This window comes from Macaca nemestrina, chromosome 7 (assembly GCF_043159975.1).
Source record: "Macaca nemestrina isolate mMacNem1 chromosome 7, mMacNem.hap1, whole genome shotgun sequence".
NCBI classification, from domain to species: Eukaryota; Metazoa; Chordata; class Mammalia; order Primates; family Cercopithecidae; genus Macaca; species Macaca nemestrina.
In genome coordinates this window covers 136,392,800-136,418,035 of record NC_092131.1, presented here as the reverse complement: position 1 = coordinate 136,418,035, position 25,236 = coordinate 136,392,800, and the positions used below count along the sequence as shown (strand labels likewise).

At 41.6% G+C, this 25,236-nt stretch overlaps 2 protein-coding genes across 7 annotated transcripts in view; one reads left to right on the top strand and one right to left on the bottom strand.

Moving 5' to 3' along the window:
- Positions 1–17,304, bottom strand: part of INTS14 (integrator complex subunit 14) — a 34,413-nt gene extending 17,109 nt beyond the window's left edge. The window contains exons 1-7 of one of the 4 annotated variants that reach the window (XM_011752367.3): positions 17,154–17,304; positions 13,100–13,383; positions 11,388–11,495; positions 5,054–5,209; positions 4,150–4,268; positions 3,602–3,744; positions 688–780 (exon numbers count right to left, since the gene is read on the bottom strand). In XM_011752367.3, coding sequence (XP_011750669.1) covers positions 688–780; positions 3,602–3,744; positions 4,150–4,268; positions 5,054–5,209; positions 11,388–11,495; positions 13,100–13,321 — 841 coding nt within the window. In that variant the 5' untranslated portion in view covers positions 13,322–13,383; positions 17,154–17,304. Of the gene's footprint in view, positions 1–687; positions 781–3,601; positions 3,745–4,149; positions 4,269–5,053; positions 5,210–11,387; positions 11,496–13,099; positions 13,384–16,852 lie in introns of all 4 variants that reach the window. The other 3 variants (XM_011752374.3, XM_011752371.3, XM_011752379.3) reach the window with 3 other exon arrangements.
- Positions 17,305–17,308: 4 nt separating this feature from the next.
- The window catches only part of LOC105488397 (solute carrier family 24 member 1), a 44,731-nt gene continuing 36,803 nt past the window's right edge, over positions 17,309–25,236 (top strand). For 2 of the 3 annotated variants that reach the window (XM_011752401.2, XM_011752393.2), the window contains exons 1-2: positions 17,310–18,633; positions 25,038–25,138. The gene's annotated coding sequence lies outside the window, so the exon portion shown is untranslated. Of the gene's footprint in view, positions 18,634–25,037; positions 25,139–25,236 lie in introns of all 3 variants that reach the window. The other variant, XM_011752406.2, reaches the window with a different exon arrangement.

The following is a 25,236-nucleotide window of genomic DNA, read 5'->3' as shown; positions in this document are numbered from 1 at the left end:
AAAACAGAGAAAAAGATAATTTTAAGGGTAGAACTAGGATTTGAACCTGTAGCCAGACAGGGACCAGAGCTCCTGCTCTATACCCACCACAGCACAGTGCCACCCTTGATAAAGATAATTTTAAAGAGCTAGAGTCTAGCATTCTCCAGAGAGATGTTGAATTTGGGGAGATGACTTTATAGTTCCTACAGATATATGCTGCAGTAAGGAGGACTCACAAGGGCCTGCATTCACCCATTTGTTCAACAATATTTACTGAGTATCTACTATGTGCTGAGCACTAGTAGAACAAAGAACAGATGTGATTCTTCCCCTTATAAAGCTGCATTTGACTTGCACATTTATCAAGTAACCTTCTGATAACTACTTAAGCTTTCTCAGCATGTTACTACTAGGAAAGGCAGAGAGCCCTGGATGAGGGACTAAGCATTCTCATCTCTAAAGAGGATCTCCACCGTAAATTCACAAACTAACACACAGTAAATAGGTGTCAAAATGTTTCTACCATGTAAAGCAGAATTACTTTTCTGCTATATTAGGCAATATTCCATTTTCTAAAATCCAATTCTGTAACTATTCCTTTCCCCTAAATTCTGCAAAATGGGCTATCCTACTATCTAAGATTTAAGAATAACTTTAGTTAATAAGATGCTTCAGACATATCACTGGAATAGGAAGAGAACTCACCTTTGTTAAGTGCTATAGGTAAGACCAGATGTCTGGACAGAACTGGGGGACTTGAAATATCAGCTATATCAATAAATCCCACTATTTCCAAATCTGAAAAGAAGGAATCAACATAGAATTAATTCATTCTATGGAAAAGTACATTATTTTCTGTGTATTAGATTTCACAAATGCACTGTTTAGGTTGTGGTTTCAAATATGATGACTGGGAAAGTTATTAGATTTCTCTATGGGGTCGTCCAATAATTTGCATTTTAAGTTGCTCAGGAAATAATGATAACTGTCATTTATTTAATGAGTTTAAGTTATATGACAAAATCTGCTAAATTTTATTTTTATAAGGTTAAGACCCCAGCCAAGGCAAAAACTGAAAGGCTAATCCCTCTGTGTAGTCAGGGATGTTCAGGTCACCAGGGGGCATCATAGTCAAACACTTCCACAGCAACTACAATCAGCCTTTGAAGAATAAAGCTATTGTATTAAAAACATCTCTCTGAGAAAGAACTGTATTTTATACAAAACTAGGGTAAGCAGTCTAAATATGACAATGATTTCTCTGCTTTATAGAAGCTGTAGTAAAGACCAAAAGTATTTGTTGAAAACCTTAAATAAATAAAAATAAATGTAATCAAAAGAACTTAAAAATTTCGATTATATAATATAAAAACTTAAAAAACAATACAAATTACAAAGAAGAAAAAGTCACTCATTCATAATCAAAGGAAATCTCTATTAATATTTTATTGATGTGCTTTTCAGTCTTTCTTCTAGATTAATACCCATATTTTCAAAAGAATTTTTAAAAATCAGAACATGGTGAACACCTTATATTTTTCTTTTTTTTTTTTGAGACGGAGTTTCGCTCTTGTTGCCCAGGCTGAAGTACAATGGTGCAATCTCAGCTAACTGCAACCTCTGCCTCCCGAGTTCAAGTGATTATCCTGCCTCAGCCTCCCAAGTAGCTGGGATTACAGACATGTGCCACCACGCCTGGCTAATTTTGTATTTTTAGTAGAAATGGGGTTTCTCCATGTTGGTCAGGCTGGTCTCCTGACCTCAGGTGATCCGCCTACCTCGGCCTCCCAAAGTGCTGGGACTACAGGCGTGAGCCACTGCGCCTGGCCATATTTCTAATGTATTAGGAAGTGTGCTTCTCTGGAGATTTGCTGTCCTTACCTCCCTTAGCTGAGTAATAAATTCATTAGTATAAGCAGCTAGATATTTTTCATTTGAGTAGGAAAAGGTCTACTATATTTTAGAGTAGTTTAGCTGCAAGAAAGATCTCCCACTAAGAGTTTATATGAGAAAGAAAAGACCTATTCAAATTTACTCTTCGAAAAAGGATGGGAAGGAAGTGGAATCTAACTGTTATGAAGGCAACAAGACTTTTGGTACAGCTTAACATACTGCTGTCTAGTCACAGTAGAAGAGATGGATGCCTTGCTTCTAGATAGCCAGAAGCTAAAGGCACAAAAAGTAAAAAGACTGTTCACAGTCCCTCACTCCAAAACTCCTTAAAAATCCATATACCTCAAACAATGAGCATTCACTGCACATTTAATTCTAATCATTTATTGACTGAACAATTATCTATTGGGCACCTACTAAGTGTCAGGCACTATGCTGGACATCAAGGCTGTAATGGTGACTGAAACACTGACAATATCCAACCCTAAAAGGTTTAACATGCACCTAATATTCAAGGAGTCCACCCACCAATTGGAGGTAAGTCTCCTCTCCACTGCTCCTTGCTATTTTTGACTCTTCACTTTGCCAGTCTCAGTTAAGCATAGTATTAGCAACACGAACCAGGTAAAAGCTGTGGTAACATCACTTTCTTTCAGTCATAATATAAGTAGCAGGACTAGAAGAGTACACTATATCGGATCTAAGAACTCCAAGACCATCTGGTTGATTCTCCCTACCTAGCCAATAAGAACTAGGGGAAGGCTTCCCAAGGTCACACAGCAAGAGTCATACTGCAAAGTATAGAAGCTAGTCCTTCTTTTTTTTTTTTCTTTTTTTTTTTTTGAGACGGAGTCTCACTCTGTCGCCCAGGCTGGAGTGCAGTGGCGGGATCTCGGCTCACTGCAAGCTCCGCCTCCCGGGTTCCCGTCATTCTCCTGCCTCAGCCTCCTGAGTAGCTGGGACTACAGGCACTGCCACCTCGCCCGGCTAGTTTTTTGTTTTTTTTCTTAGTAGAGATGGGGTTTCACCGTGTTAGCCAGGATGGTCTCGATCTCCTGACCTTGTGATCCGCCCGTCTCGGCCTCCCAAAGTGCTGGGATTACAGGCTTGAGCCACCGCGCCCGGCCGCTAGCCCTTCTTATATGACCTTAATTATGACACTAATTAAGTCCAGTATCTCTATTAAGAATCATCTCAAAGATTTCAATGCTAGTGAATATGGCTATGATTTCCAACTCTTATAATTCATGGTTATAATTATCTAGGATTGGAGATCAACTGATGACCTTACCATAAAAAACCAATATTCTGCCACCCCTTAGGTAATGAATCTTCCAATCCAAAGTGCTCATGACAACAGCACCCTAGTACAGGTTGAGTATCCCCTATCTGAAAATCTGAAATCCAAAATGCTCCACAATCCACAACTATTACACATGCATGAAGCTGACACAAAGCTCAAACGAAATGCTCACTGGAGCACTTTGGATTTTCAGATTAAGGATGCTCAATCACTAAGTAAAATGCAACTATCCCAAAACCCAAAAAAATCTGAAATCTGAAGCACTTCTGGTCCCAAGCATTTTGGGTAAGGAATACTCAACCTGTATCACAATATATATATTTCTTTTTAACCTTCTTAGACAGAGAAGAGAGTAAAAGTCACAAGTTAGAAGAAAGTAAGGATAACAGAGAAACTAAGAAAGAAGTTTTTTTAAAAAGTTACCTGTGTTAATGACTTTAGGGATAGGATCAATTTCTTCATCTACAACAAAAGGTTCTGGCCTGGGGAAGACTTGTACATCAGCAGTTAGGTGGCCACACTTGAGAACAGCATGGAAAGGCGTATATGCCAGATCTATCAGTTTTCTAGAATATGAAAATTAATAGTTATAGAAGAGTAATACGATACATATAAAGTTAATTTTTCAAGACGCAAGGGTTGTTTTCCTTTCAAGTTGGTTCCAAAACTAAGATCTGACCATCTGTAAAACAGAACAAAATCTGACATTTTTGGTGAGGAAATTTCAATGCTGAAAAGCCCAAGAGCAAGTTAATTTGAAATTGCTGAGTCATTACAAGGAAGTCAGTATCTACAGGCAGTATAGATTTACTTTAAAAAGTCATTACTACCAATCACTTTATCTGAAAAATGTACAACTTGGGGAAAATGAAATGACACAATTAGGAACAGTAAAACAGATAGTCTTTCTGGATGTCAAATTATAATACTGAATTGTAAAGAAGGCAAAAGAACTCTAAGCATATACTCACCCAAACATAGACTGTACATTCTTCAAGCACAGGGGGCCATCAATAGTAAAAATCTGCCCTTCACCATTGTTTAAATCTATGAGACGTTCAAGGCATTCCAAGGAATCAGTGCTCTGGAGCTATAAAGCAAAACAGATGACCCTTAAAGTGGCCGGCACAAAATGCCAGATTATTATCAGCACACCAAGGTCAAAGCCATTACAATAACACAGGCAATAAATAACATGATTTTTTTAACAGCCAATGTGAGAAGAAAATAACTACAACAATTTTGACTCAAGGTTACCAAAGAGGAATGTTACGTAAAATGACACAGGTAGAGCTATTTCATTTAGGAGTAGTTTTGCAAAGATTCTCAGAGGTGACCACAGTTAGTATTTACACAGCATCTTTCCTCCAAAGTGTTTCTAACATCTTTTGGTGAGAACCATCATTATCTACATTTTACAGACAGAAAAACTGAGGGGAAAAAAGGTTAAAACACTTTCCCAAATGAATGGGAAAACAAAGAATGTTTAAGTGTTTAATAAAACATATATCAGAATAATGTTACTTTACTCTTCTGTCAAAGTCAAAGCACACTACTGTCAACATTTCTGGTGGAATGGAGATAAGAAATCTTATATAAGGGAAATGAATAACGCTAAAAAGAACACTTTGACCCTTTATCCATCAGCAGGATGGATAACAACTCCAGCTATGTTCCCCAGATGGGGCAACACTCTGAAATTTCAAAGAACATTTGAGACCCAGAATCTTTTCAAATAAAATGACCAGCCTCAGCTGAAACCAATGGAGTTCAATACTACAGTATATACAATATAGCACTACTGGTATGTACTGAAAAATAAACTAAGCTGTAAAATATGCCTAATCAAACTAAAAACTTAGTAAAAGGTATTACCTCCTCCAAATTCGCCATGCACATGATATATAACTTAGATGGGAAAGGAAAAGGTAGTGGAAACCTGTTGCTCTCACTTCGCTGATTTTGAGTAGCTAAGGAATGTCGTAGTGACCCTCTACCAATGCCAAGACAGCCGTCTGTCACCAGGACAACCTGTTTGTAAAAAGAGAGAGGAGGCTGTAGATTAAATTACATATTTAAAGCAGTCCCATTTAGCAATGTCTTCACTGCTAGAGAGGGGCACCAGGTCTGGGTACAGTTGCTCAAGCCTGTAATCCTAGTGCTTTGGGAGGTCAAGGTAGGAGGATTGCTTGAGCCAAGGAGTTCAAGACCAGCCTTGACAACATAAGGAGACCCTATCTCCACAAAAACTTTAAAAAAAATTAGGAGTGGTGGCATGTGCCTGTGGTCCCAGCAAGTTGGGAGGCTGAGGTGGGAGGATCACTTGAGCCTGGGAGGTCAAGGCTGCAGTGAGCCGTGGTCACATCACTGTACTCCAGCCTATGCAAAGAGAGACTCTGTCTTTTTAAAACAAAACAAGCCGGGCGCGGTGGCTCAAGCCTGTAATCCCAGCACTTTGGGAGGCTGAGACGGACGGATCACGAGGTCTGGAGATTAAGACCATCCTGGCTAACACGGTGAAACCCCATCTCTACTAAAAAATACAAAAAACTAGCCAGGCAAGGTGGCGGGCGCCTGTAGTCCCAGCTACTCAGGAGGCTGAGGCAGGAGAATGGCATAAACCTGGGAGGCGGAGCTTGCAGTGAGCTGAGATCCGGCCACTGCACTCCAGCCTGGGTGACAGAGCGAGACTCCGTCTCAAAAAAAAAAAAAAAATAAATAAATAAAATAAAATAAAACAAAACAAAACAAAACAAAGCAAAACAAAAAAGCAGGCCTGACATGGTGGCTCACGCCTGTAATCCCAGCACTTTGGGAAGCCAAGGCAGGCAGATAACTTGAGGCCAGGAGTTCAAGACCAGCCTAGGCAACATGGTGAAACCCTGTCTCTACAAAAAAATAGAAAAATTAACTGGGCATGGTGGTGTGTGCCTGCAGGCCCAGCTACTTGGGAGGCTGAGGTAGGAGGATCACTTGAGTCTGGGAAGTTGAGGCTACAGTGAGTATGCCACTGCAGTCCAGCCTGGGTGACAGAGTGAGACTCTGTTTCGAAAAACAAAACAAAACCTCAACCCGTACCCCCCGCCAAAAAAAAATCCAAAAAAGGGCATGAGAAAATTTTGTGGGGTGCTAGAACCCCACTCTACATTATAGGATAAAGAATACCATGTCTTAGTTGTAGTAGTAGTTATACAGGTGTATACATTTGTCAAAACTCAGTGAACTGTGTACTTAAGATCAATGCATTTTACTCTACTTCATCTAATAAAATATTTTTTAAAAGCTTGCCTCTGAACACCTAAAAAAGGACAAAAACCTTCACAACCAATTCTTACTTAATTGTATTAAAACTAGAACCCCAGGCCAGGCGCGGTGGCTCAAGCCTGTAATCCCAGCACTTTGGGAGGCCGAGATGGGCGGATCATGAGGTCAGGAGATCGAGACCATCCTGGCTAACACAGTGAAACCCTGTCTCTACTAAAAAATACAAAAAACTAGCCGGGCGAGGTGGCGGGCGCCTGTAGTCCCAGCTACTCGGGAGGCTGAGGCAGGAGAATGGCGTAAACCCGGGAGGCGGAGCTTGCAGTGAGCTGAGATCTGGCCACTGCACTCCAGCCTGGGCGACAGAGCCAGACTCCGTCTCAAAAAAAAAAAAAAAACTAGAACCCCAATTCTTAGATAAGGAGTTGGTATCTAACATACCAATGTCAAATATGGAATGAAGATTCATTTCACATGTGCTCCTAGGAAGTACCAGCATAGTAGTCTGAACTTTGCTACTTTATTTTCAAAGATGACAAACTCTATGCCTGGTCAACTAAAATGACACCTGGTTAAAATATGTATTTATAAAGGCTATTTAACCAGAAATATACAAGATCTTTAAAATGCATTCTTAATCAACCTGTAATTTGAAAAAAACAATAAAATATACCAACAATGGATAGTAACTGCAAAATCATTTTCCTTTTCTTCATTGCTTCAGAATGATCCTGTGGGGGACAGACTTCCCACGCATCCCAGGAGAGGATTATTTTTGCTTTCCCTAGCCTAGTCCGGTAACCTGATGATAATAGGCAATTAAGGCAGTTTTTTTTTTTTTTTTTTTGACATGGAATCTCACTCTGTCACCCAGGCTGGAGTGCAGTGGTGTGATTTCGGCTCACTACACCCTCTGCCTCCCAGGTTCAAGTAATTCTCCTGCCTCAGCCTCCCGAGCAGTTGGGACTACAGGCGTATGCCACAACACCCACCTAATTTTTGTATTTTTAGTAGAGACAGAGTTTCACCATATTGGCCAGGATGGTCTCGAACTCCTGACCTTGTGATCTGTCTGCCTCGGCCTCCCAAAGTGCAGGGATTACAGGTGTGAGCCACTGCGCCCGGCCCTTAAGGCAGTATTAAGTGGTGGCACTGTGTGAAATATCAAGATTGGCGCTTACTGATAAAGCCCAAGAATGCTTAGTAGAGGTCCCCTGGAAGGATGTTATCTTTTGGCATGATAGTCAATTGACTACAAGGCAATTTCCTTTTCTAGGTATCAACAATTGCTATATAATGATTTACCTCCACCAGCTTTTTCAGATGTTATGGGATAATGAAATATTTCATGAATGTCAAAATGAAACAGACTTTACTAAATAACAAAGACAGAGTACAGCTGTCTAAAACCTTGGTTAAGGCTGGGTGTGGTGGCTGACAGCTGTAATCCCAGCACTTTGGGAGGCTCAGGCCAGAGGATCACTTGAGACCAGGAGTTCAAGACCAACCTGACAAACATAGCAAAACCCTGTCTACTAAAAATACAAAAATTAGCCGGGTGTGGTAGTGCACTTCTGTAGGGCATGGTGGCACACTCCTGTAGTCCCAGCTATTCATCAGGTGTCTGAGGCATGAGAATCATTTAAGCCCGAAGGCAGAGGTTTTAGTGAGCTGAGATCATGCCACTGCACTCCAGCCTGGGTGACACAGCAAGACTGTGTTTCAAAAAAATAATAATAAAAAAGCAAATCTTGGCTAAAAATTCCACTTTTTTTTTTTTTTTTTTTTTAGACCGAGTCTCGCTCTGTCGCCCAGGATGGAGTGCAGTGGCACGTTCTCAGCTCACTACAAACTCCGCCTCCCAGGTTAAGTGATTCTCCTACCACAGCCTCCCGGGTAGCTAGGATTACAGGCGAATGCCACCACACCTCCCTAATTTTTGTATTTTTAGTAAAGACAGGGTTTCACCATGTTGGCCAGGCTGGTCTTTAACTCCTGACTTCAGATGATCTGCCCACCTCAGCCTCCCAAAGTGTTGGGATTACAGGTGTGAGCCATTGTGCCTGGAAAAAAATTCCACATTTAACAAGTTTGTTATATAGTAACTGATTATAGAAACAATAACCAGTAACCACCACCTCTACTACAATGTTTTGTTTTTTTTTTTTTTTTTGAGACGGAGTCTCGCTCTGTAGCCCAGGCTGGAGTGCAGTGGCCGGATCTCAGCTCACTGCAAGCTCCGCCTCCCGGGTTCACGCCATTCTCCTGCCTCAGCCTCCCGAGTAGCTGGGACTACAGGCGCCCGCCACCTCGCCCGGCTATTTTTTTGTATTTCTTAGTAGAGACGGGGTTTCACCGTGTTAGCCAGGATGGTCTCGATCTCCTGACCTCGTGATCCGCCCATCTCGGCCTCCCAAAGTGCTGGGATTACAGGCTTGAGCCACCGCGCCCGGCCTACAGTGTTTTTTGTTTTTTTTTTGAGACAGAGTTTCTCTCTTGTTGCCCAGGCTGGAGTGCAATGGCACGCCTCGGCTGACTGTTGCAACCTCTGCCTCCCCAGTTCAAGTGATTCTCCTGCGTTAGCCTCCTGAGTAGCTGGGATTACAGGCATGTGCCACCATGCCTGGCTCATTTTTGTATTTTTACTAGAGACAGATTCAGGCTTGGCCCCTTGCCCTCAGGTTACATACAGTATATCTCAAATTCAGATTCTTCCTTTTTTTCAAAAGAAGAAAATCATAAAAGTCAGAAGTCTGCATGATGCACAAGGTCTGGTTCTTAAAATCTGAATTTCTCCTCTAAAACCAAAGAAGAAATAGCAAATGAAACTGTGCTACCTGCTAGCTTTCAGTTCAGAAGATACTGACAACAAAACTTCATTTATTCACTATAATGTTAGGAAATAAGACATCCTATATGCATGGATTTACCAAAATAAATAATAAGCTATATTATTTATTTAAGCTGAGATGCCATAAAAAGTTTTTTTATTTCTGAAAAGAAATTGATCAAAAGGCATTTATTGACTTCTTTAGCAAGTATCCACTATATTCTATAAAACAGGGTGGTTTTCACAAGAAAAAATGTTTTTGTTGTTTTCTAAAGGTGAATTTATTGGGATATAATTTACATGCAGTAAAATCACTCTTTTTAGTATACAGTTCTATGAGTTTTGACAGTTGCATTCAGTCATGTAACCACCCCCACGAACAAGGTAAAGAACAGTTCCAGCACATCCCAGATTCCCTCCTGCTTCTTTTGAGTCAATTCATACCTTTCCCTGACTCCCAGGCAACTACAATCTTATTTTATTTTTTTTTAAGACAGGACCTCACTATGTTGTCCAGGCTGGTCTTGAACTCCTGGGCTCAAGTTATCTTCCCACCTTGGCTTCACAAAGTGCTAGGATTACAGGTGTGAGCCACCATGCCTGGCTACAATCTTTTTTGTTTTATTAAAAAATAAATACTAGTGATGCTACTGACACTACTGAGGAATCCTGTGTTTGACCCTATAATGAAAAGTCACACACCAGGGGCCAGCAAACCATGGCCCACAGGCTAAATCTGGCCCACTGTCTGTTTTTGTAAATAACGTTTTATTTAAACACAGCCCTGCCCATTCATTTACTTATTATCTATGGCTCCTTTTATGCTATAATAGCCGAGCTGAGTAGTTGCCACAGACACCTACGAAGCCTAAAATACAAAAAAAGCTTGCGGACTCCTGTTGTAGACTATTATGATATTTCTTTTAGCAATGTTTCTTTTTCCTTCAAAATATGTTACTACTTTTCAAAAGTATCTGTATAGAGCAAATTTCCAGTTGTCTTTTTCTGCTACTACTCTGCTCTGATTTGATGCTAATGTGGCCTACTGTGGAGTCTAAGTAAAGAGCAAAAGATTTTATGTTTGTTTGTTTTTGCCAGTCTCGCTCTGTCGCTAGGCTGGAGTGCAGTGGTGCAACCTCGGCTGACTGCAACCTCCGCCTCCTAGGTTCAAGTGATTCTCCTGCCTCAGCCTCCAGAGCAGCTGGGACTACAGGTGCACGCCGCCATACCCAGCTAATTTTTGTATTTTTAGTAGAGATGGGGGTTTCACCATGTTGGCCAGGATGGTCTCGATCTCTTGACCTGGTGATCCATCCGCCTTGGCCTCCCAAAGTGCTGGGATTACAGGCATGAGCCACCGCGCCTGGCCAGATGTTATGTTTTATGCTCCTCACTTTTAAGACAACTCAATTGAGAAGATTAAAAGTTTGCTGAATAAAGCTGGGCATAGTGGCTCACCCCTGTAATCCTAGCACTTTGGGAGATGAGGTGGGTGGATCACCAGAGCCCAGGAGTTTGAGACCAGCCTGGGCAACATGGCAAAACCCGGTCTCTACAAAAAAATGTAAAAAATTAGCCAGGTGTGGTAGCATTTGCCTGTAGTCTCAGCTATTCAGGAGGCTGAAGTGGGAGAATCACCTAAGCCTGGGTGGTTGAAGCTCCAGTGAGCCATGATAGCTCCACTGCACTCCAGTCTGGGCAACAAAGTGAGACCCTGTGTCCAAAAAGAAGAAAAAAGAAGTCTGCTGAATAATTGCATTGAGATAATGAAGACAAGCTATGTTATACTAATGTTTACAATTTTATCACTCAAAATTATAATGACCCCTTCCAAGGAGTATAGTTCAAAAATTCCACTGTGAGCCCTTTGTATTTTATATAACATTACTAGTTTGCAATAAGTCAATTTACTAGGAGGATGCTTTCCTTAAGGCATAATTTTGCTGCTTTCTGAACGCATTAGTGTTGATTTAGTACCTTCACTTAAGAAGATACCAATAGAGTAAAACGTAGTCTGTAGAAATTACAATGCATGCTGTGTCAGAGCCTGAAGAAAATCGAAGCACCTTAGTGGTTAATGTTGTTAACTTAGAGCAATGAAAAAGAATTGATCATTACCTGGCAAGGAATTGCACCACCCCATTCTTGCTGAACGATATTACAAACACCAACTAATGCAGACTCCAAGCAGGTTTTGTCATAATCATCCATATTACTTAGTGCTTCCTTATTGAATAAAAGATAAAATTGCTAGTTACTCTTTAGTTTTAATTAGTTATTAGAAAACAACATAAATTGTTCAAAGTATGAATGTTACACAGGGGACACTGATGTATCTGAGAGCACCAAAGCATAGCCTCTTAAAGAAAAATGCTAGAAAAGACTTCTTCAACTACTAAAGATAGTGAAAAGAATTCCGTTTATTCTATCCTCTTATCAGGTAAGAGTGAACAGTCCACCAGGTTTACATCTTTATAAGCGGACCTTGAAGGAAAAAATTAAAAGGAACTTTTAAACACATCACAAAAATAATAACAAAATCTACTGAATATTAACTATGTTCTAAGTAACATCCTAGGCACTTTTATGTATTTAGCTATCACAATAAAACTATAAGGTATAGATTACTAACCCTATCTTTAAATGAAGTAATTAAAGTATAGAAAGATTAAATAACTTTCCCAGGTCTCATGACTAAAGGTGGCAGAACCTGGATTTGTAAGTATGTAGTTTGACTTCAGGGTTCCTGGTCTAAAACATTACGTCTCACTCCTTATATAGCAATTCTCTAAATTTCAGAACTGCAGAACATCAGAAATCCTTAGTTTATTCACCTGTAAGAAAGTCAGCATATATACCAAAAGTTTAATATCCTTTTACATGAAAAAAATTAAAAAAACATTTTTTTAAGTCAGTGTAATTAAAAAAAAAAAGCTTTTAAGTCACTTAAAAAATCTGAGATAATAAAAGGAATTATTTAACAAAATTTTGTTACTTGTATTAAAAAATTCAAACTGTATTGAGCCTGGATTTCTAAACCACCTAACAATTGTTAAACTGTTCAGTTTAATTCCACAAACACTTCTTTTTTTTTTCCCCCTTCTTTTTATTAAAAATAGAGATGGGATCTTGCCATATTGCCCAGGCTGGTCTCAAACTCCTGGGCTCAAGTGATCCTCTCGCCTTGGCCTCCCAAAGTGCTGGGATTATAGGCGTGAGCCACCACACCTGGCCAACAGACACTTCTTGACTGCTCACCATGGGTAAGACACTGTGTTAGGCACTGCTGGAAATACTATCATTTAGAGATGTTGTCAGAAAGTAAATTCTGACATGACACAGAAAACACCTTTGAAAGATAGTATCTACCAATTGAGATTTTAAAATTTTAATTTATTGGTATCAAAATCAAAGCTATTTGTTGGAAAGGAAATATCATTTTGAATTACTCTAGAACAAGAAAGGGCTAATTTTTCATTTCCTCAAATTTTATGGGAGAGTAGAAAAAAATTAAGTGTTGAGCCTAAAGACCCTAAATTTTAGGGAATGGAGCACTACATCCTGAGATGCTCACTTTTCCACAGAGAATTCCAGAAAACCAAGAGAGGAAAATAAGGGAAAAACTCACAGCTCTAACTCATAGCTGTATTGAAGAAACAGCAGGCATTAAGACCTACTGGTTGTGAATTCTTGTTGTTTAGCTACACATATTAAGTATTAATAGACTTACTAAATAATGCCAAAGTTCTAAATGTTCAATGCATTATAACACAGTTTTCCTCCCGATAAATTTAGGCCCTGTACATACAATAACTTACTACTTTTTGTACCTGTAGGGTATTATAATCTCTTGTGAAGGGGACCATCAACTCCCAAAGTGATGAGAAAACCACGAGTGCTGTAAATTCAAGCTTGTAATTTGTGGCCATGTGCTCAAACAGCATCGTTAAACCATGGGCTGCTAGGTGCTTACGCTGGTATTCCTCGGACCCCTCAATAGACACAGGTCGGGTCATGGAAAGGGATACATCCATTACCACCACTGTCGGCATGATGAAAACGATCCCAGTGTTCCCAATCAGAATGCAAACAGACAGCTAAAAACAGAGAAATGCTGTAGAAAATAAATAAGGTCTTACATGTCATGGAGAGAAAAGAATATTTTTCACCATAACTTTAATTTCCGAGAAATTAGCAGAGGCAAACACCATTTAAGTTGAGGTGAGGAATAATCCCTAGGGAACTCAGTGAGAGGGAAGTGAGCAGCTTAGTTCATTGTAAGGACCACTCTTAGAATCACCCATTAAGTGACCATAAATCAAGGACTATCTAAATATATCTACTGGAAAAAAAAAAAAAAAAAAAGCCCTGCTAACTTCAGGTAGCCCTTGACTTTCACACATTTGACTTTTATGCAACTTAATAAACTCCTACATCTCCTCTCTAACACTTAATTTACTGAAGAGCATTTCTAATTGTCATATGGTGGTGCTATCTGACAATCAACCATTGTTTTTTGGCACTGTCACAACCTTTTTGCAGTATTAGTGCATGTGTTTAATTATTTTGTTGGTTGGTGCCCTTGTTTTAGTAAAATGAATGCCAAATATAAAAATGAAAGGACTAGTAAAGTCATAAACCAAATTAGACAAATTGGAAATCATTAAGCATAACAAAAGTAATAAACTGCTAGCCTCAGTAGTACTCATTGTACATCAACTGGCCAATAGTACTTCAACTGTGAAGGAAAAGAACAAAATTAAAGAATATTTAAGGCCGGCCGGGCGCGGTGGCTCAAGCCTGTAATCCCAGCACTTTGGGAGGCCGAGACGGGCGGATCATGAGGTCAGGAGATCGAGACCATCCTGGCTAACACGGTGAAACCCCGTCTCTAGTAAAAAAATACAAAAAAATAGCCGGGCGAGGTGGCGAGCGTCTGTAGTCCCAGCTACTCGGGAGGCTGAGGCAGGAGAATGGCGTAAACCCGGGAGGCGGAGCTTGCAGTGAGCCGAGATCCGGCCACTGCACTCCAGGCTGGGCGACAGAGCGAGACTCCGTCTCAAAAAAAAAAAAAAGATTAAAAAAAAAAAAAAAAGAATATTTAAGGCCAGGCACAGTGGCTCATGCCTGTAATCCCAGCACTTTGGGAGGCCCAGGTGGGCAGATCTCTTGAGGTCAGGAGTTTGAGACCAGCCTGGCCAATATGGTGAAACCCTGTCTCTACACTAAAAATACAAAAATCAGCCGAGCGTGGTGGCTACTTGGGAGGCTGAGGCACAAGAATCGCTTGAACACAAGAGGCGGAAGTTGTAGTAAGCTGAGATCATGCCACTGCACTCCAGCCTGGGTGACAGAGCAAGGCTCCGTCTCAAGAAAAAAAAAAAAAGAAAAGAAAGTTATAAAGCTGGAATTATCTCATGAAATTGTGTAGAAAAGTCCAAATGTAGAAATGGAGTTATTCAAAATTATGGATTGAGAATTAGCATAAAGAAAACATTTTGGTGCTCAAAAATAAAAAAGTTTACAGATACACAGACCTGCTCACGGGAATACAGCTTGCTGCTACTCTATTATTAAGCAACCTGTAGTCTACTGACATGATGAAATATCATAAAACTATAAATGAATATGTACTATAGATAGCAAAAATAATTATAGAAAGCATTAGTAACTGAGAAAAGCAGGCCCCAGAACTGTATTATACATTGCTTACAACTTCATAAAAATCATAATGCATATATACAATTAGAGAGATTAGGTGGATATAAACAGTTACAAATTTAATGTTCACAACTTTCTTTTTTGGGATTCACTTCAAAACATTTAACAGTAGCCAGACTGCTTGTTTAAGGATAGTGCCCAGCTGCAAATGTGTCATATTCTAAAATTCCATTTTTTTTTTATGAGATGGGGTCTTGCTGTGTTGCTCAGGCTGGAGTGCAGTGGCATGATCTCTGCTCACTGCAAGCACCGCCTCCTGGGGTCACGCCATTCTCCTGCCTCAGCCTCCCGAGTAGCTGTGACTACAGGTGCGTGTCACCATACCTGGCTAATTTTTGTATTTTTAGTAGAGACAGGGTTTCACCACATTGGTCAGGCTGGTCTCGAACTTCTGACCTTGTGATCCACCCACCTCTGCCTCCCAAAGTGCTGGGATTATAGGCGTGAGCCACCGTGCAGGGCCAAAATTCCATTTGTAAGCAGGCTGTTTTGAACTCAGAATACACTGGTTTATGGAAACAATGTTGACAACTAAGGTTGTAATCATAGGCGTAAAAGAAGAAACTGAAAGTTCCCGAACGATGGTTCAATCAACCAGTATAGGCCTGATTAAAAAAAAAAAAAAAGTGAGGTCCTGCACAATATTGGTTCAACTACACCATAACATATGCTCACTAAGGGCAAGGACCATGCCAGATTTTGTCCATGATGTCTCCTCAAAACTTATCACAGTAACTGGCACATAGTAGGTGCCCAACAATTTGATAATAACTAATGAACTACCCCTAAATCACAAGATATACCACATATTATTTAGCAAAATACATTATAAATGTTAACTCTGGACACCAGAAACACATTTCCTCTTCTCATTCAAGCAGAGATATGGAGGACTCCCTCGCCTCTGCCCAGCTCCTGTGGTAGTCCCATTCATGCAAGGATGCCTTTTTACAAGTTGAGGATCATGAGGAGTACTGCCCTCACGTCTTAGGAGAATGGGAGGAAACATTTACACAGACTTAGATCAAATACAAAAAAGCACTTTCAGCCCGTGAAATCTGCTGTTGACAGATGACAGCTTGCCTTCTCTGAAGACACCTCTGGAACTGGCTCTTTCTCCCAACTGATGCATTTGTGTCTACTCCCAAATGTACCTCCTTAACAGTTACAAAGTCGTGGGAAATCAATTTAGTACTCAGGTTGGAGTAAAGGAGGGAACTGAAAATTCCTGAAGGATAGTTCATTCAAGCAGTCTAGGCCTGATTAAACAAAAAAACAAAAAGGCCAGGCACGCCTGTAATCCCCGCACTTTGGGAGGCCTAGACTGGCAGATCACCTGAGGTCAGGAGTTCAAGACCAGTCTGACCAATATGGTGAAACCCCATCTCTACTAAAAATACAAAAATTAGCCAGACGTGGTGGCGTGCGCCTGTAGTTCCAGTTACTTGGGAGGCTGAGACAGGAGAATTGCTTGAACCTGGAAGGCAGAGGTTGCAGGGAGCCGCGATCACGCCACTGCTCTCCAGCCTGGGCGACAGAGCGAGACTCTGTCTCAGAAAAAAAGAAAAAGAAAAAAAAATATCCCTGCCCACCACAGTCTAGCAATTTTGTGAGAACAACACTATGTATTCCTTACTTGGGTGGATTCTGAGCCTCAAGTCTCCCACCGCCACCCACTTCCCATGTGTACTGTTCAAACAACTAGGGCTCTTCTTTCTCAAGAACGGTCTGAAAAATAGGCCCAAGCCACCTATTTGGCCTTGAATACCAATTGTCCATCAGCTATAATTCCCCAGTTCTCAGATACAACTTCATCTCTAAAAGTCCAGACTGAAAATCGCATCTGGGAGATGTATTTTTACCTTAAAAATCAGTCAAGAAAATGTGAGATCTGGAAGTCTCTCACGGAAAGGGGGGGCAGAGCGAGGCTGAGCAGAGGGCGAAATCGTGCAGTTTACGCGGAGCTGGGGACCCCGAGCCTGAAACAGAGGGGAGGACGGGAGCAGCGCCCCGGAACTGGCGCCTCAGGGACGGCGCGGGGCGGCCGCCAGGGTGGCGGGAAGGCCAAGCGCTGGCCCTGGGTTGTTCCTCACCCCTATCCCCTTCACCTGTAACCCCAATAAGCAACGAAAGGCAGCAATGGGCCCTCGGCCTCCCACTCACCCCGTGCCCATCGCCGGACACAGTCCGTCACCATAAACTTTCCGCCCGCGCGCCACAGCCGGAACTATAGGGCCGCGCGACAGAAGGGAACCCGGCGCCGACACTCTGCACTAGGCGGGGCGGTCCTTGGCGAGCTTCAGGGTCGCCCGGGTAGGGTTCTGGCTCAGCCCGGAAGGACGCTAGGGGGCGCGGCCTCTCCTCGCGATGGCCAATCCGCGGCCACCCCTCTCCTCCCACAAATCCCCAATTTCTCTGAACCTTGGCTGGGTCGGGGCTTCTCGCCCTGTCTCTCTGCATTGCCCTGTATCTCTCCCCATTCTCGGGTTTTTTTCTCCCCCTCCTGCCCCACTGACCCATGGGCCTCACCTGGCCCTGTGACTCTGTGACCGCTTCACACTTTTGTCCCCTCACTTCCCTGGGCCCTGTCGGTGCACGAGCCCAACCCTTCCTGCTGTTTTCCTCGTCACTCTTCAGCCCCCGCTCTCATATCCTCTGAACCGGTTGACAGAATCCTCTTCCTATTCTTTTTAGACTACAGTTCCTGACCTACAATTCCTGGCCGGGAGCGGTGGCTCAGGACTATAATCCCAGCACTTTGGGAGGCCAAGGTGGGCGGATCACTTCAGGCCAGGAGTTTGAGACCAGCCTGGGCTTTGGTGAAAACCCGCTCTTTACTAAAATACAAAAATTAGCCGGGCACGGTGGAGGGCGCCTGTAATCCCAGCTACTTGGGAGGCTAAGACACGAGAATTTCAGGCTTTTGGGGAAAAAAAAAAAACCCAAAACTGTAATTCCTGGCTGAGGTACGCTTTGTATATCCTTTTTAGCTGACCTGAGCCCAATTTACCTCAAGACTTGGCCCCGTGGTCTCCTCAGCCCAAATGCTCACTTTATTCCCCCATCCCCTCACCCTGGACAAGGCATGCATGCTCAGATTTCCCTGTAAAGCAACATGGGCTCTTGCCTGCCACTCTGGCCGCCCGGTGTCTCCATTGTAGCCTGTGCCTCAGTGAAGTCCTTAAGAGGTCAAGAGGTGACTTTCTTTCTAACCATGTAGGTAGCCAGGGAATCCCAGCTAGAGATAGGCTTAGATGGATGCCAGCAGGCCCCTGAGTAGTTATGGTTCAAAGAATAATGTGGAACCACATAGGTTACAGAGTGAGTACAGAAAGGACTCTAGAAGGCTGCAGGCATTTGCCTTTTTCTTTTAGCTGATGGGATGGGGTGAGATTAGGGGATGGGACAAGGAAGGCGGATGCTTTGAACTGAACAGACGAGTCTATCTGACTTCTCACAGCTTGTTCTGTGGGAGAGTGTGGGTCCAGTTGCTTGTAGTTTTTTCCTGTCCCTGGGAATATCCCTGCCAGCACTGGGGCCCAGGGCCCTGCAGACTGCCCTGTGCTTCAAAACTTCTTTCCCCAACCTGGCTCATCTCATCATGTCAAGACCTAGTTATGCTTGAGCAGGCATTGGGCTCCAGGTAAGTAAGGCTGCAGCCTGATAACTTAGTCATAATTTCTAATCTTTCCCTATTGGGAGGGATGTGGTCAAGAATGTGTGGGTAAGTAAGTGTCTGGTTACCCCTAATGTGACAATGACTTAGCCACAGGGTTACTGTCCTCCTGGTAATTCTGGCTCAGTTGCAAGGTCTGATTCTTTACCTTACCCAACCCTAAAGCTTAAGTTAGTTCGTTGATGGATGATCAAATCTTGTGACCTAGTTCTTCTGAATAACAGGCTTTGGGAGACTTGGAAAGCAAAAAATCAATATATTAAATTGATGATAAAAGGCACAACTGCCAGGAGGACTGTGTTACTTAGGGCAACTAGTTTGTTTTTCCTCCTTAGTGGAATCCCATTACAAATCAGAAGGTTGTTCAGTGACTATAACATCAGAGAACATCAGCACAAAGGTTAGAAGGTCTTAAAGGAGGTGTCTTTCAAGCCATAGCTGACTGATGAATTTCTTTTCCCCAGGCAAGCAACCCTCAGCATTTGCATGTTTCCACACACACATTAAAGGAAATCAATAAATAAGTTTCTTTTGCATAATCTCTCATTCCCTTTATTTTTTCCTGGCTCGAAACGGTGGACTGCTGTCCCAAAGGCTTTGAAAGGCAGTTTGATCCCCACTCTGACAGAGTAAAGGTTAATGACAGAAAAACCATGGCTCTCACAGGGGCCAGGTACTGGGGAACTCAAAGGGAAGTCTAGATATCTAAATCTCCTAGAGCACGTGTTGAAAATGCAGATTCCCAGGCCTTGCCAAGTGAAATGGAAATGGAATTTCATGACTTGGTGCTTGAGAATCTTAAGTTCCCAGGGTGATTTGTGTGTGTGTGTGTGTGTGTGTGTGTGTGTGGTGACAGGGTCTCTGTCACCCAGGCTGGAGCACAGTGGCATAGTCATGACTTATTGCAGCCTTGACTTCCTGAGTTTAAGCAATCCCCCCTAACCTCAACCTCCCAAGTAGCTGGGACACTACAGGCACGTGCCACCATGCCTGGCTAAGTTTTAAATTTTTTGTAGAGATGGGGGTCTCACTATGTTGCCCAGAGTGGTCTTGAACTCCTGAGTTCAAGCGATCCTCCCTCCTTGGCCTCCCAAAGTGCCAGGATTACAGGCATGAGCCACTGCATTTGGCCCCAAGATGATTGTTTATCTACAGAGATAAGGGGTAGGGAATGAGTAAGTGAAGAAAAGGCTGAGGGGTGGGGAAGGGGAAAGCAGTGGGCCTACTTCTCTTTTCCATTCTTCCCTCTCTTCTCACACTCCCATGATGTCCTTTGCCCTGCATTTCCCTTCCTGCCCCTCTAGTCTGGAGAGTGTTCACTCCCAAATCATACTTCTAAGCTCCAGCCTCTTCCTCTCATCATTTCCCCCCCCCATTTCACTGTTTTCACCAAAGCAGAAGTCAAAAAATATCATAAATATGACCCTTCTCTCTTCTGAAAAAAAATTTATTATGGAAAATTTCAAACATAGACAAAGATAGGGAGATTAGGATAATAAATCCCTGTGTTCCCTTCACCCAGTTTCTGCTGTCAATGCAATCCTCATCTCGTTTCATGTACACCCCTACCGACTTCTCCCCACATATTATTTTGATGCAGATCCCAGATAGAATGTTTCCTTTAAGAATGAGAACTTAAAAATATATAATTACAATACCATTATCAAATTTAACATAATTAACAATAAATCCCTAAGATCATCAAATATCTAATCAGCTTTCAAATATTCAGTTGTGTCATAAATATCATAAATTTTACTTTTTTACACTTTGGTTATTTGAATCAGGATCCAAGTAAGATCCAGATACTGAAATCCGTTGCTATATCTCAGAAGTCTCTTTTAATCCATAGGTTTCTCCCTCTTTTCCTTTGAAATGTATTTGGAAAACTGTGCTCCCCCTCCTTTTAAAATTGCTCTCAATCCTCTTTCAGTTTTTTCCAGAGCATTTGAGAAAACCACAAAGCTTCTCTCTATTTTAAATAATGAAAAGACTCACTGAACAAAGAAAAGCTTTTACACATTTCCAATTCCAATTAACTTTGCCTTTGCTCTGAAAATAGGGTGAGCTTTATCCACCGCTGGATCCCCCAGGGTCTGGCATGTGATGGTGGATGTGCATTTGTGGAAAGAAGATAGGAGGGGAGTAAGAGAGGTTACTGGAAAAAAAAAAATTTCAAAGGGGAAAACAGAGAAAACTTGGTAGATACTACATTTCTCTAAGAAAGTAGAAAGGAACTTCTTTATTCCATACAATCTTTCCTTTGAAAAGTGCTATAAAGGCCTAGTGTGGTGGCTCCCAGCGCTTTGGGAGGTGGAGGCAGGAGAATCGCTTCAGCCCAGCTGTTCGAGACTAGCCTGGGCAATATAGCAAGACCTTGTCTCTACAAAAATTAAAATTAACCAGGTGTGGTGGTGTGCACCTGTAATCCTAGCTACTCAGGAGGCTGAGGCAGGAGGATTGTTTGAGCTCAAGAGTTCAAGGCTGCAGTGAGCTATGATTGTGCCACTGCACTCCAGCCAGGACAAGATCTTATCTCTAAAAACAAACAAACAAACAAACAAAATGCTATCAAGTCTAAATTTTTTTTTTTTTTTTTTTTTTTTTTTTGTATTTTTTAGTAGAGACGGGGTTTCACCATGTTAGCCAGGATAGTCTCGATCTCCTGACCTCGTGATCCGCCCGTCTCGGCCTCCCAAAGTGCTGGGATTACAGGCTTGAGCCACCGCGCCCGGCCATGTCTAAATTTTTAAAGGCCCCTCATATCTGGGCCCTGACCTATCTTGCCAGGCTCACCACTCACCCTCTTAAAACCTTGGTGGCATCTTTCAATGAAAAAGAAGATAAAGCCAAATAAAACTAGTTTTTAAAAAATTATAAAAGGCAATTTGTAAGGCTGGGAGGCCAGGCATGGATTACTCACACCTGTAATCCCAGCACTTTGGGAGGCTGAGGTGGGTAGATCACTTGAGGTCAGGTGTTTGAGACAAGCCTGATCAACATGGTGTAACCCTGTCTCTACTACAAATACAATAATTAGCCAGCTGTCGTGGTGGGCACCTGTATTCAGCTGCTCGGAAGGCTGAGGCATGAGAATCACCTGAACCCGGGAGGTGGAGGTTGCAGTGTACGAAGATCGCACCACTGCACTCCAGCCTGGGCAAGAGAGCAAGACCCTGTCTCAAAAAAAAAAAAAAAAAAATTAATTTGTATCTATGGAGAAAAATTCAAAGTTAATTTTAATTTTTTTAAATCATACTTTAAGTTCTAGGGTACATGTGCACAAAGTGCAGGTTTGATACATAGGTATACATGTGCCACATTGGTTTGCTGCACCCATCAACTCATCATTTACATTAGTTATTTCTCCTAATGCTATCCTTCCCCCACTCCCCCACCCCCAACAGGCCCCAGTGTGTGATGTTCCCCGCCCTGTGTCCAAGTGATCTCATTGTTCAATTCCCACCTATGAGTGAGAACATGTGGTGTTTGGTTTTCTGTCCTTGTGATAGTTTGCTGAGAATGATGGTTTCCAGCTTCATCCATGTCCCTGCAAAGGACATGAACTCATTCTTTTCTGTGGCCGCATAGCATTTCATGGTGTATATGTGCCACGTTTTCTTAATCCAGTCTATCATTGGTGGACATTTGGTTGGTTCCAAGTCTTTGCTATTGTGAATAGTGCCACAATAAACATATGTGCACATGTGTCTTTATAGTAGCATGATTTATAATCCTTTGGGTATATACCCAGTAATGGAATTGCTGGGTCAAATGGTATTTCTAGTTCTAGATCCTTGAGAAATCACCACACTGTCTTCCACAATGGTTGAACTAATTTACACTCCCACCAACAGTGTAAAAGCGTTCCTATTTCTCTACATCCTCTCCAGCATCTGTTGTTTCCTGACTTTTTAATGATTGCCATTCTAACTGGCATGAGATGGTATCTCATTGTGGTTTTGATTTGCATTTCTCTGATGACCAGTGATGATGAGCATTTTTTCATGTGCCTCTTGGATGCATAGATGTCTTCTTTTGAGAAGTGTCTGTTCATATCCTTTGCCCACTTTTTGATGGGGTTGTTTGTTTCTTTCTTGTAAATTTGTTTGACTTCTTTGTAGATTCTGGATATTAGCCCTTTGTCAGATGGGTAGATAGCAAAAATTTTCTCCCGTTCTGTAGGTTGCCTGTTCACTCTGATGGTAGTTTCTTTTCCCGTGCAGAAGCTCTTTAGTTTAATTAGATCCCATTTGTCTGTTTTGGCTTTTGTTGCCATTGCTTTTGGTGTTTTAGTCATGCCTATGTCCTGAATGGTATTGCCTAGGTTTTCTTCTAGGTTTTTATGGTTTTAGGTCTAACATTTAAGTCTTTAATCTATCTTGAATTAATTTTTATGTCAGTTGTAAGGAAGGGATTCAGTTTCAGCTTTCTACGTATGGCTAGCCAATTTTCCAAGCACCATTTATTAAATAGGGAATCCTTTCCCCATTGCTTGTTTTTGTCAGGTTTGTCAAAGATCAGATGGTTGTAGATGTGTGGTGCTATTTCTGAGGCCTCTGTTCTGTTCCGTTGGTCTATCTATCTGTTTTGGTACCAGTACCATGCTGTTTTGGTTACTGTGGTCTGGTAGTATAGTTTGAAGTCAGGTAGCATGATGCCTTCAGCTTTGTTCTTTTTGCTTAGGATTGTCTTGGCAATGCAGGCTCTTTTTTGGTTCCGTATGAATTTTAAAGTAGTTTTTTCCAATTCTGTGAAGAAAGTCATTGGTAGTTTGATAGGGATGGCATTGAATCTATAAATTACTTTGGGCAGTATGGCCATTTTCACGATATTGATTCTTCCTATCCATGAGCATAGAATATTCTTCCATTTGTTTGTGTTCTCTTTTATTTTATTGAGCAATGGTTTGTAGTTCTCCTTGAAGAGGTCCTTCACATCCCTTGTAAGTTGTATTCCTAGGTATTTTATTCTCTTTGTAGAAATTGTGAACAGGAGTTCACTCATGGTTTGGCTCTGTTTGTCTGTTAATGGTGAACAGGAATGCTTGTGATTTTTGCACATTGATTTTGTATCCTGAGACTTTGCTGAAGTTGCTTATCAGCTTAAGGAGATTTTGGGCCGAGATGATGGGGTTTTTAAAATATACAATCATGTCATCTGCAAACAGGGACAATTTGACTTCCTTAGTTCCTAATTGAATACCCTTTATTTCTTTGTCTTGCCTGATTGCCCTGGCTAGAACTTCCAACACTATGTTGAATAGGAGTGGTGAGAGAGGGCATCCTTGTCTTGTGCTGGTTTTCAAAGGGAATACTTCCAGTTTTTGCCCACTCAGTATGATATTGGCTGTGGGTTTGCCATAAATACTTCTTTTACTAGAGACAGGGTCTTGTTATGTTGCCCAGGATGGTCTTGAACTCCTGTTCTCAAGCAATCCTCCCTTCTCAGCCTCCCAAAGTGCTGGGATTACAGGAGTGCACCACTGCATCAGGCAAAATTCAAAGTTTCAAAATAGATGAAGTGAAAAATAAGCATTTGCTTTCTTAGAAGCAACCATACATATATCCGTGCCTCAAGTATGATTCTAGCTACTGGGTTGGAGAAGTGAAATATCAGAGTCGTTGTTTGTTTTTGTTCATTCTATATCTATTGGTGACAGAAGTATAGCCATTCTTACATATGCTTTGCAAAATTGTCTCTACATATGTATGTATATATGTGTATGTATATACATATTATATATACTATATAATATAACATATATAATACTTTCTACCTAAATGCAACAATATTATATATACTGTTCTGCATCTTGCTTTTATTGTTATTGATTTATTAATATATCTTGGGCATCACATTCATTCCTTTTAACTGCTATATGTAATTGACTGTCGTAAAGATGTGCTATTATCATTTATGTAATCAGTTTCCTATTGACATTTAGATTTCAGTTTTTGCTACTACAAGCAAAGCTGGAAAGGGCCTGGTAGACTAATATAGGGGCTTTTTCTCCAATTGAGGTGGGAAGCCACTGGAAAGTCTGGCATACAGGAGGGACATGATCTGATTTACAGTTTAACAAGGTCACTTGGGCTGCTATACCTGATTTACACATCCTCACCGGTATCTTTGTTGGCATTGGGTGTTATTTAAATTTCTTACTCTTTGTCAGCTTACAGGAAAAAAAAAAGGTATCTTGCTGTGCCTCAATCATCATTCCTTTATAAAGTCAGATTTAACGTGGGAGTTTTACTTAGTGGGCTGTTTCTCTTACTTTGAGGGGCTTTGTGAATCATACTGGGACTGTGTGGTTTCCTGCTTGGCCACACTGAAGTCCTCTGAAATCACCTCTCTGACCTTTTCTCTAGGCCTCTGGCCTCTCCAAAAGGGCACTTGGCTGTAAGGATGAAATCCTGTCTCTGAGCTGCACTCAGTGTGAAGTGCCACCACCTGCATCTCCCTGTCTCAGGTATGGTTCTAGCCACTGGCTTGTAAAGATGTATCATAGGATGTTTGGGGACTTATTTTGTTGTTTTCCACCAGTGACAACTATACAGCCATTTTTAA